Source organism: Periplaneta americana, chromosome 4 (assembly GCF_040183065.1).
Source record: "Periplaneta americana isolate PAMFEO1 chromosome 4, P.americana_PAMFEO1_priV1, whole genome shotgun sequence".
Classification (NCBI taxonomy): domain Eukaryota; kingdom Metazoa; phylum Arthropoda; class Insecta; order Blattodea; family Blattidae; genus Periplaneta; species Periplaneta americana.
The window spans coordinates 84,398,859-84,412,467 of NC_091120.1; the positions used below are offsets into that span (position 1 = coordinate 84,398,859).

General features: G+C 30.9%; 1 protein-coding gene across 7 annotated transcripts in view; it reads right to left on the reverse strand.

The window, feature by feature from the left end:
• Positions 1-1,395: 1,395 nt before the first annotated feature.
• Positions 1,396-13,609, reverse strand: part of LOC138697999 (dipeptidyl peptidase 9) — a 97,905-nt gene continuing 85,691 nt past the window's right edge. For all 7 annotated transcript variants that reach the window (XM_069823662.1, XM_069823667.1, XM_069823665.1 and 4 more), the window contains exon 18: positions 1,396-12,333. In XM_069823662.1, the coding sequence (XP_069679763.1) occupies positions 12,241-12,333 (93 nt within the window). In that variant the 3' untranslated portion in view covers positions 1,396-12,240. The remainder of the gene's footprint in view (positions 12,334-13,609) is intronic.

Here is a 13,609-nt window from a genome sequence, read left to right on the forward strand (position 1 = left end):
AATATGATGATAGGGATTGGATTAATCTTGCTCAGGATAGGGACTGATGGCGGCTTATGTGAAGGCGACAATTAACCTCAGGGTTCTCTAAAAGCTATTTGTAAATAAGTATGCTTTAACATTTCATTTAGGTTATATTGCGTGAGTAGGATCTTTGATACTTGTCAGTAGCCCGTGAACTATTGTGATTGTGTTTCTATTATATGTTATAAATGGCTTGTATGTATATTCATTTTTAACCTCTATAATTGTATTATTATTCATTAAATGATACAAAAAAAGAATCAGTCCATCTGTTTTTTAAATAGAGCCAGAAACATATCATGTAATAAATAATAATAATAATGAATACAAACCATTTGTAATAAATTACAATAGAAGCAGAATCACAACAATAGTTCACGGCCTGCCTAGAAATATCCTATATGACTTAAGGTGTTAAAAGCGTGTACAAATAAATTTAAAATAAACTGCCAGAAAATTCCACAACAGGAACTCACTCATACCACGCAAAGGAGTAATAGATTTGTTTTCTAGTACACAGTAATTGCACAGTATCTTCATAATACGATGTAATAGCAATTAAACTTTAATTCATTAAATGATCCGTCTCTGGCTCTATATTACAAGTGGATGGACAGTTACGTATTAATGTTGTTGTTGGTGGACGTATAGGGTTTATTATCCTTTTTAAAAATGATGTCTGAAGATAGGGGGTGCAACTTGAAATGTAAAGGTGAAGGTGAAGTGGCGAAGGGGCAGAACAGAAAATTCAATCAGCAGTAGTTTTGAACTTTCCTCTCGAAAATTAAATCAATGTGTTTTTTCTCAAAATCGTATCTCCTGCACATCTAAAATTATTGACTTTTTGAAATGAACGCACAATATGAATATTTTTATTGAGATTCATATTTGATTAATGATGCTTGTACCGGTACCAATTAGTTCATATTTTAAATTTTCAGCTAAGAAAATAAAAGAGGATCAACAGAGGATCCTAGATTTTATGTACACCAGCACTATAAGCAGTATTTATTGTTGCTCAAACTCGTAAATAAAATTGGATTTTATGGCAAGGTACAATAAAATTACTAGAGCAACAAATACGTCATGAACTGGTTTTATTTGTAACAATGGTACGTCATAATATGAATATTAAATTAAAACGAATTTCTAAAATAAAATATTATTTTATTAACCAATAAAGCATCCTTTCTTCTGAACGTTAAAATTAAACGTAAAAATGAAATGTAAAATTTAATCAACTGACCTGTTCCAATAGATGTCACAAACACAGTTTCTGAAATCGGCTTCGTTTTCTTACTCTCCAACGTTTTAATACAGCTCTCATGCTCTGTCTCATACCTTCCACGAGATTTTTTTTGGGGGAGGGGGGGAAATTAAGCCCAATTCTGCTTTATAAGCTGCTTCTAAAATATGTGCTGGTAAATTGATTTCCATATGTAGCAACAATGTCAATAAATTCAACAAATCAGACAATGTTGTCACAAGTAACTTGATTAGAAACTTAATTTCTTCTTTATTAATTCTGTTATAATGCTCTTGTACAAAAAATTGCGTATGAAATTCGTTTATAATGTTGTAGAGTTATTGCATTCATAAAGATTAGACAATTCACTTTGCTCCTTTTCTGAATATTAGGTCGTGCAATTCGTATATGATAATGTAAACTAATTTCATAATTATACTATTACAGATGCCAGAAGAGAGCCTAAATTCGACTAAATTTCCACCTACTGATACAGTATGACATTATTTGAATATGGAATTGTACAAACAGCACTGTTTTCTTATAAGTAATAAATTTAATAACAGTGTAAATGACTTTGCACTTAGAGTATAATTTGTTTAAATTACTTCGAAATTATGTCATACACTTACTGCTGCTATTGAGTATTTAAATAATTATGCTATTATTTGTAACAAAATTCTAAGATTAATATGATAGTTTTACTTAACATTTATGTAACAAAACATAATTTTATAATGATTTATTGGCTTTATTCCAGATTACAAAATATGAGACTTTGTTAAAATGAACAGCTGTACTTCAATAGTGTGAACAACAGATTTATATTTGTTTTATTTTATATAAAAGTAAACAATGCAGAACACTGTTTACAGTTTTATTATTGTAATCTGGGGTCACTCTGACAGACCTCACTATCGAATATTTTCGTGCGTTATTGCATATAGTTTCATATAATATATGTATTTTTAAATTTAGGTGGATCTACTATAAAACTGGGTTCTCACAAAGTGGGTCCACAGCCTAGATCCCTCAGTTTATACCATATATACATTTGTAACTTTCCCCGCTTTTAACAATGAAACACAAGTGGGGAAAATTATGATTGCATTTTACAGGAGGGGGAATGACTCAGGACCTGACTCCGTGAATTGATTGGTTACTAGCAGATGAATAAAACTGACTTGCTTTTAGAAAAGTCAATGTTAAATGGACAAGAAGAATATTAATTAACTGGAAGCGTTGAATACAGAATGGTCATTTGAAAATAATTAAAATGATGTTCTTGAAATTTTTTGTCACTTTGTGAAACTCTAGTGAGATCCATGCAAACCGATTAAAATAATTTGGCTCAATTTTTTTCTAAATCCGCACTCCGATTTAAAAATTTCATACCAGTTTCGATCCAAATTACGAAAAATATTGACCACATTAAGAACTTATTTTATGTGACACTCAACGTAAATTCTCACTAATACAAATTTGAAGCTATGTAGTATCAAACATGTATGATTTACAACATCTGCAACCATACATTTATACTGATTTTGAGAATGTATACAATATAAACACAACAGAAAAAAAAAAAACTGAAATTCTAAAATAGTGGTACTCAGAACACGGCCAATAAGGTGCCAGCAGGGAAATTCACATATTTGGGATCATAATATAAAATAATAAAATAAAAGATAAATTTGGCTCTTAGATTATTTAAAATGCTGCGACTGGTAAGATAATTGATAAATTCTACAGAAAGTAAAGTTATTGTAGACTCCTATTTTGTGGATTGTTGTGGAAAGACACTTAAAATCAAAAGAAGGTGGCTGGTCCTTGTGTGTGTCAATATTAGTAAATGAGTACCTCTATTTTGACATGATGCGAGTAAGGTATTGATCTTCAGAATATATATTGCAAAGTTCAATGAAACTTATTCAATATCCGAATGCTTTAAATGTGCAAATTGATATTTTATGACTAAAAAGTGGATCACAAGCAGTCTGCATATGACATACCATTATTCAAGGTATTGTTTCATATTATTATGACTGTGAGCAATGTAATTGCACTTATTAACGAAATTTCTGGAAATACAGAAACAATGAAAGCATTAACATAATCATGTCAATGTGTACAATATCAATACCTGTATGAGTGGACCAATTAATTTTACTTATCCATTATTTGTATTTCTGTGAGCAAGAACAATTAAACTTTTTTCAGTATTGGAAAAATTGGTATTTATAATCGTGACTCTGAACTGCATTTCAATTTAAACTCTTTTATAAACAATAAATCATAATGCTAGGAATACAAAGATTGTATTTCTTCACGTGAAACATATGTGACAAACTTTGTATATACTGTATCTGAGAATTTATTTACATATGTGGTTCCCCTTTTATGCTAACCACTGAATTAGTCACTAATCTATTCAAGTTTGTCTCCCAATAGTGGCAACAGATAATTAATCAATATGTACACATGATATTATATTAAAGACAACTAGCAGCCAGTCTCGATAATATTCACAGTCTTCCTAGTACCTACTGTAATTATAAAACTCCTACATGTAACTTTTGCTATGTCTCTCTGTTTTATCACGTGTACACGTTAATCACAACATTGGTTTTCCTTCTCTCTCTATCAGGGTGTTGCAATAATTGGTACAGAGTAAGACCGTATGCATTTAAAGAATATAATCTTGACTGAATTATGATTTATAATAGTTATCATATAATCAGTTTGTTCAGTATTGTACTAAATATCTTTTAAGAACATACATATGCCTATGATTGATTTTCAGATGTGAAAACAGATAGACCAAAATATGGCGACGTATTTCTCCAGATTTCTTCTGTTACCATTACCTAGTTGAAATTTTCTATGTAACTTTAAACACTGAAACCACTAAAAATTTTTTTACCAAAATATGTAAACAATCTACTGGAAGTGTTTTAATTATGATTTATCTCCTTCTTCGTGTTTCCTACTTTAAAACAGGTTGTAAATCTTTAATTTTATGTCTCTTTAACTTCACAATCTGTTTTAAGAACATGTACTGCTGGCTATTTTCACAGAAACTTTTCATAACTGTAGGCTACATTCTATGCAGTGTAGCCAAAAATTAGCCATACCTTACATTTTACCGGTTTATGTATTTTATCGTGCTCTTTCAATACTGTTTGGAAAGACAGGAGGCTGTTCAGTAACCTATATATGAAATGAGTCAAATTCAGGATAGGAGAAGAAATGTCTCAAGGAAGTGAAATAAGGAGAGGAGTACAAGTATGCCCTTTATCATCTAATCTACCCTGTTCAACATCTACTTCCAGAATTTGGTGAAGAACTGTTTTCAGAACATGAGAGGGGTGAAAGTAAGAGGAAGAAGAATAAAGTGCATAAGATTTGCTGATGATATGGTGTTGTTAGCAGAAGAGGAGATGATACCTAAGGGATATGCTATTGAAGCTAAATGACAGCTGTGAGCAGTATGGAATAAACATAAATGCAAACAAAACGAAGACAATGGTTGTTGCAAGAAAAATAAAGGTCAACTTGCGAATTCTAACTGAGAAAGTAGAGCAAGTGAACAGCTAAAGAAAGCTTTTCATAGAAAAAGGAGCATCTTCTGCGGACCTCTGGAAAAAGAACTAAGGAAGAGATTAGTGAAGTGCTTTGTGTGGAGTGTGGCATTCCACGGGGCAGAAATGTGGACATTATGACTAAGTGAAGAGAAGCGAATAGAAGCATTCGAAATGTGGATATGGAGAAGGATGGAACATGTAAAATGGACAGACAGAATAAGAAATGAAGCTGGGTTGGAAAGAGTGGGTGAAGAAAGAATGATGCTGAAACTGATCAGAAAGAGAAAAAGGAATTGGTTAGGTAACTGGCTGAGGAGAAACTGCCTACTGAAGGATGCACTGGAAGGAATGGTGAACGGCAGAAAAGTTCGAGGCAGAAGAAGATATCAGATGATAGACGACATTAAGATATGTGGATCATATGCAGAGACTAAGAGGAAGGCAGAAAATAGGAAAGATTGAAGAATGCTGGGTTTGCAGTGAAAGACTTGTCCATGGGCAGAACACTTATGTACGTATGTATATATGTATGTAAACAACAATACTAGAATAAGTGCCATAAAAAAAGTAGATCAGTTCTTGCATACACATTTACTTTGTCAATTTCATTTCACTTTTGTTCTCAAAAGTTACTCGCTTCAAATGAGCACAATTTCTGCATTGGAAAACTGAAATAAAGTTGTTGTAGATAATTCTTCAGCATACTTTTGAAATAGATTTAAGTTTATTGAAAGAAATTCCTTTCATGAATTCTCTTTAAATGTTGTTATAAAATGTAAAATATGTAGACCTTCAATGTGCTGGTGCAACAATTGTAGCACTGTTTCTGAGTCATTTTCATTGTGCTCATACAGAGTTTTAGAATTCTATCATGAGTAACAATTGCTTGAGGCTGTCATTGAAATATTTCTTTTCACAAAATTTAAGACATTATTTTATATTTCTGGCAAGCATTATTAATGTTTGTTTATGGTTCATTTTGTTCGCAGAAAACAAATTTTAAAGCTACAGAAATGTGTAAGGAACTGAGAGGTTACAGATTCATTTGAAATTTGTATGAAATTACAGTTTGTTGCACAATACAAGACTATCATCATCAAAGAGGAATATTGCAAGATTTAAAATACATTACCTCACTTGTGAGCAATGGAAAGATGAAAATATATAGGAAACAACAGCATTTCTGCAAAATCAATGTCAGGAGAATTAATATACTTTAACAAAATTAGAAATCTGTGTAAAGTTTATTGGCTTCTTAAAAATTCGATTACTGATGACAGGTGGCCAACTTACAAGGGTACCAAAATTCACAGTTTCAATCTACAATAAGGAAATATTTCTACATTCTGATTCAAGTGAAAATATTTTGAGGTAAAAATATAGGATGCTATGAGTGCACAAATACCTAATCATAAGATTCCTATTTGTGCTTAACATAAATAAGTAAACATTAATATATTACATTCTGAAAATATTAGGAATATCAGAAAACAGAAAAAATGATAACACTCAGTTCATAAATCCAAACAACATTTTTTTTTTTTACACGTTTCCCATTACTTATCTTATCAGTTTTGAATTGTTTCCTTAAATTTTCACGAGTTTATGTACGAAATTATTTACAGTAATATTACGTAAGAGATCAACTTTCTTTAGAAGGATGTGGCCGTTTCATTAGGCTTCATCAGATGATTTTTGAATTCACAAATAGTGAGTACATTATGCTTTATATTTGCCAACTTATAAAGTTATTTTAAATTATTAAAGTGTATTAATTATACAGTCAAACCTCCATACAATGAAGATCGATAAACCCACATTAAATGATATTTTTTATGGTCCCGGAAAATTTCCTATATAAATAACGTTAAATATACCTCACTATAGTGATGAAGCAATTTTAGAAACACCCTGTTACAACAATATATATTTTTAATTTCAAGGTTTTTCGTAAATCAGCAGCTTGGTCTTATTTACCTGAGAGTGGAAATTTCTACAAAGGGATGGATGTGTAACCAATCTTCCTAGTTATTTTCTTCAGATGAGAATAAGTAGGCATGGCGATGGATTCTGCTAAATGGAAATCAACAAATTTGGAAACTAAATTGGCTGCATTTAAAGATTTGGATGAAGAAATGAAATAGACAGCAGGTTCACAAAAATATGGATTTTCACAATCTACATTGGCTACTTTTCTTAAAAAGGAAAAAAATTGAGGTGTTACGAGAGGTAAATTTGATTCAGCACGAAAACGATTGAAGATGGCAATTTCAGATGATGTGGACAATGCTACAATAAAATGGTTTGTGTGTCGTGGATAATGGTGTATCATTGTTTACGGAGTGCAGTGATGAGTCTACAATTGCAGAGCTGAAGAATGGGAAAATAAAAGACAGCGAAGATGAAGATTCCACAGCTGATTGTGATGATAATGATGTAGAATCCAAAAAAGTACCTTATTTAGAACTGCTTGGATACATAGAACAAATTCAGTGTGCTGGAAGTTCTCTTCAATGTGTTACAAAGGAACAACTAATTGCTTTGGAATCTTTAAGGTCGGTGCTTATTTAAAGAGGCTACCAAGAGCAAAAAGCAAAGAAAATTTTCAGATTGCTTTCAAAAATAGATGTATGCAGTAATACTGAAATGTATTAAATCTACTTCTGTAGTATGTAAGAACATAAATGTGTGGTTTATTATATTTAGTTCCTTTACATGTTACCTCCTAGTATTATCCTGTAGGTTAAACAGTACTCTGCTTGCACTTTTTATCCTATGTGATAAATCACAGACCCTCAATATAACAATAACCCTGATAATAACAATACAACTTGCTAGGGCCCGCAAATATCATTATACGAAGGTTTGACTGTATACCATTTACAGAACAGAACTAGAATAATTTAAAATCTCATTTATCTTCGTTTCTTAAGCTACTATTGTTAACCAACGGGTGTCTGACATGAGATGGATGAAAAGAAAATGCAGTACTGTGCAGTTAACGTGTGACTCACGCATGCAAACAAGCTCACATGTTCGTTGGCAAGCCATGTTGTGCTCGCTTAGTAACATCATTAACTCTGTTGTGATATATCTATTTATTTGAAAAGCATGTGTTCATATATGATACATTTGCTAAAAGTGAAAATTGGAGATGTCAAAGATACTTTCGTAGAAAATTTTCAAATTCTCCCATACCTAGTAGGTCAATGATTTACAAATTATTGGCAAAATTTCGTGAAAAGGGATCACTGTTGAATAGAAAGAAAACTAAAAGTAGACATGTTCTTACTGAAGATAAATTGGACGAAATAGATGTCTGTTTAGAAGCCAGTGCGAGAAAGTCTATTTGTAAGATAATACAACAAACTAACAACACAGAAGAACATCGCTGTTGCTAGCAACACCTTTAAACAATGTGATGTATGCATCTTAGCAGAGGGACAGCATTTCGAGACTGTGCTTTAAATTAAGGTAAGTAAGTGCAGATTTTTGTGTTTGTCTCTGTCTGCAGAAATGGTAATTGCTTAATTGCAGAACAGTTCAACGCTTTCCACCACCAAAGCTGTGACAAAGTGTACAGGAAATCTCCTAACTCAAACACCCGTTATTTTTCTTTGTCCAGTGTCGCAACGTGTTTTTATTTTCTATGAACAGTAAATAAGTCGAATATAGTTCCCTCTAAGAAGGAAGGGTGAGAATAGATGATGTAACATTATTACATTTATATATCGAATTAGAGAGGGATGAAATGCCAAAATGGCCTCATATTCTCCTGCAAACAATAAAGTTCTAGAAGTAAGTCCGACTAGTGTCAGGTACTGTGCTCCAACCACGAGAAAGTCTCTGCCGGATGAGACAAAGGGGAGTAATGCTGTGAATGAATGTTGATGTCATAAGGTCACACACGTGGGTACTCATATTTCTATTGGCTTGCTGTCACAGCACAAACAATAACATTGATACATGTTTATACTACCCTAGTTACAAAATTAGATCACTGTTAATCTCCTGGTCTTTTAATCTCTCCATACAGGAAATAAATGCAGGAGAGTGCATGGTTTTTAAACAGACGTTATAACGATGATATTATATATCTACTTCGCTCCAATACATGTCACAATAGTAAGCACATTCCTTTCATGGTTGATCTCCTGGTTGGAGAACAGTAAGTTGTAAAATTGACTAGATGTATATACATACGTACATATGACAGACTAAATATATATAAATGGAAAAATAAAAGTGTTCAAAGCTTTTCAAACAATTTTTACAAAATACAGAAAGGCTATCAAAATATTGAATAATAGGGAACCATAAAATAAAAAAAAAAAATTATAAAAGTTCTGAAGTACTGGGTACTTACATAACAAATGTGTAGGCCTAATTTCTAAAAATTTACTTTGTAAGTGAACTACCAGCTGATTAAGACGAAGCATACGTAAGTAAATAGGTAAGTGTACCAGTTCCTCCTCCGTTTTATGAACATAATCTTTAGAAAGGTGACTAACTTGTTTTAATCTAAACAAAAAATTAAATTATGGTTTATTTAATGATGCTCACAACTGCAGAGGTTATATCAGCATCGCTGATGTGCTGGAATTTTGTCCCACAGGAGTTCTTTTACATGCCAGTAAATCGACTGACATGAGCCTGTCACATTTAAACACAAATGCCATCGATTTCAGCCGGGATCGAACCCACAACCTCCAATCTAAAGAAATTTTCTGTGTAAATGTTAAACAAGATTTTAAGTTTTGCAGTGTAATAAATACTGTTACATATTTTATTTTAAAAAATACATCCTTCTACTGTTGCTTTGAACATGCAGCAGTCCAAAATGAAACTGGAATTTCGTGACATTCTGTTTCGTACTATACACCAGATTGATGTGAATAATTTACTTCAGCAATATAAATATGAATTGAGTAAAAAGTATTAAAGTATAAACAGTATTTCAATTTTACAATATAATGTAGATAAAATATGTTATGCTACGAATTTTGCAGTAAATAGCCAATAAACTGAAGTTTATGTAAGAAATTGCTTAGAAATAGTATAACAAAAATTAACTAACTTATGGCGACAATATAAGACCTGAAGGAAATACGTGCTATCATATTTTGGCCATATCCAACTTCAATACGAGAACATGTTACATAGGTTATTACAAAATTAAATAGGTTCCCAATATATACTAAAAATTATACAGACCTGAAAAAAATGCGTCATAAAATTAAAAGCGCCACATTATTTAAAAATGTATCTTTTGCTGTAGAAAATTTTATATATAGAGATTGTACTGAAGTTAGAAAAGTGGTAATTTTCTTCTTGTGAAAAATTATATACAAACGTTTTAATTATGAAAGAATATTGCAGTATTGACTGAAAATAAAATTACTTGGTTCATAAGAAATCCTGTTTTGTGTAATTCTTCATAAATAAACACAAACGATGTTTAAATTTATGAATTAGCCATATTAATTTATGCAATGTTTGTTAATCATATTGTTTAAGACTTTTTAAGCGAAATATTATAACTTTCATGTTCTACCAAAATACCGATACCAGATAATTGTTGTTAAATTGTTAAATAAGAAAACTTCTAATTAAATATTTTATGCAATACGAAACTACAAACAGGAGAAGTGTCAGCAGAGGTAATATTAATAGTTGACTTTGTAATCCAAAATTCAACATGCGTAATTGTGAAGTTAGCACCAATCTTTTTTTAAAAAAAAAAAAAAAAAAAAAAAACGAGTGAAAAGGTTATTTTAAATATGCAGAAATAACAGAAAGATAATTGAAATATACAATGTTTACAGCCATTATAATACTTTTTCATTAAAGCTAGCAATCTTGAAATTTATCAGTTCTGAATATAAACACAAAGAAATACTCTAAATAGTAATCTGAATACAATTGGAGGTTGAACTGAGTTTTCAACACTATTCGCACATGTACACGCACGTAATAGATGCAAGAAGTTAAAAGTTCTAAAGATAAAATTTTTACTCTCACACTTTCTCATACAAATATTGTAGTACTAATACAGTTATAATTACAGGCTAATTGTAAATAAGCAATTAATCAAGTTTCTAGATAAATATAGAAAACCTGACAATATGTTCATATAACTTTCAGACTCTTTTATATCAGTCTTTTGCATCTCCTATAAAAATACTAAACGAGTCATTCAAATTACTAAGAACATTTTTATTGTATTTAATGACAGTGATGATGTGTTCATAGCAAAGCATTATGTTTCCCTCGTCCCCCAACCATCTGATTGTTATTTCTGCATACATAAGAGTGAACTAAATTATGAGTACACATTCATATTGTTTGTCTGCGTAAATATACTGTAATTTTTGCTTCATTCTTGACGTAAAATTTATAAGGTAATTGAACCATCGTAACAACATTCATTTCTGATTAAATTTTTATGTTTTCTTTTCCTTTGTTTCTTTTCATTATCCTTCTATACTTTTCATTTATGTATATAGGACTACTTAAGCTCATTTGCATTTTATGATAAAATGTGCCCGAAGATACAAATTTATTGTAATGAATATGTCTGAACAAAATACCCAAAGAATAAAACAGACTTACGCCAAAAATTTTCAGATATGTCACTAGAACAAACACGCCACTTTAGATTTCCTGCCCTAACTACAGTCAGAAATAGACAATGAGGACATTTAAAAATACAGCATTTCTTTAAAAATTCTGTGCAGCAGAAGATACAATTACGTACATCATCATCTCAGTTTTCCTCTTAAGAATACGTTCCAAAAAGACTGTATGAAATATAAAATCATTCTTTTAAAGAAAATTACAAACGTCATGACTTTCTAACTGCTTAATCTGAATATTAAATAATAAAAAAAACATGCTCATACATTCATTCTATTTCGTTTTACTAATGTTTACAACATTGACCTCGACATTCATACTACGTTAGTAACAATATCATACGTATGTTGTGAAATGTACAAAGTTGAAATTGGAAAGACAAGACAATAGATGGCAACATTTTCAATCTTAAGCTGTAAATCTGTATCTCTCAGTTCATTCGTAGATCGTTACTATAATATTTACAACACAATTTCTAGCGTAAACAGGAAAAAATTTATTTTAAAAAAGTCTATTTGAAAACTATGATTGCACTTCTTCACAAAATTTCCTCAATGATTGCTGCATCAATCACTAAGTAAAATGTAATACTTTCCTCGACAAAGGAAACATAAATATGGCTACATTACACTGCAATAAAGAGGGAAGTGGGGTCGAATATTTGCTGCACAGCAGATATTAATTATCATTATAGTATTCCAATATTAAAAGGGAAAAGGTAGAATGACAGGACACTCGAATGTTCCTACACTATAAATGATTCTGGAGGAAGGAAAGAAGTGTTGTTTCGTAGTGCTTGCTCGCATCCAAGTGTCGCAGACTATGCCTTTCATTTGGGTACACCTGAAAAGAAAACAGTAGCAGAAGAACATAACATAATTTTTCATACATCTATTATTGTTATTGTTATTGTTGTTATTATTATTATTATTATTATTATTATTATTATTATTATTATTATTATTATTATTATACATATGTATGTATTTCTTTTTTTTATCCTTCTTTACAAGCATGTTACATTACAAAAATCCAATACTACATGCTAACAGATTACACATTACAATATTGCTAACTCTTCCGAATACAGTGTATACATATTATTGCTAGCATATTCTACTTTCCCTAAATTTACTATTTACAACGTGTTAACATCTATGCTACTGTTGAATCTTTGAAATAAATTGTACAACACTATTTTAGAGCCTATTCCGTTTACAAATTGTTAATCCTTTTAAATAATATGTTTAGAAGTAAACTATTTAACTATTTAACAAATTAACCTATTTTCCTTAAATTTACTATTTACAACGTGTCAACATCTATGCTACTGTTGAATCTTTTAAATACATTGTACAACTAAGAAATAAAAAAAAAAAAATAAAATAAAAAATCAATACTATTGTTAATCCTTTTAAATACTAAGTTTAGAGGGATACTATTTAACAAATTAACCTATTTTGCTTGAATTTACTATTTACAATATATCAAAATTAATAGTTTTTGTAAACTTTTTGAATGGTTTTGTATATTTATACACTAAGCCACAATTGCTCATCAGCCAGTGGCCGCCGGTGTTAATCACACTTTTCTTGAGGCTTAGTCATTGTTTATTTAGTAACTCACATTTCCAGAGCAGGTGATCCACAGTTTGTGGACTCAGTTTACAAGGGCATATTGGATCGTCCATGATCTTAAAGCGATGGAAATACGATCTTAGTTTCCCAGGACCTGTTAGGATAGTAGCTAAGTTTGTACACATATGTAGTTTCTTAAACAATCTATCCTGTACACTAGGGAAGAGCGATCTTGTTAATTTACCCTTGGTGGTGGTGTCCCATTCACTTTACCACACTTGTACATGTATGTATGTATGTATGTATGTATGTATGTATGTATGTATGTATGTATGTATGTATGTATGCATGTATGCATGTATGTATATAACAGAAATTCCATGTCATGAAGATAACACGTACTATCTTCTCACATATTTCACAATTCAGTTCTTTATAATTTTGCCAATGATATTCCTCTTGTTTGTTCATTTTCTTGAACTGTCATTAAAAAGATATAATAAATTATATAATTTATTCCACATCCAGATAAAAAATAGATG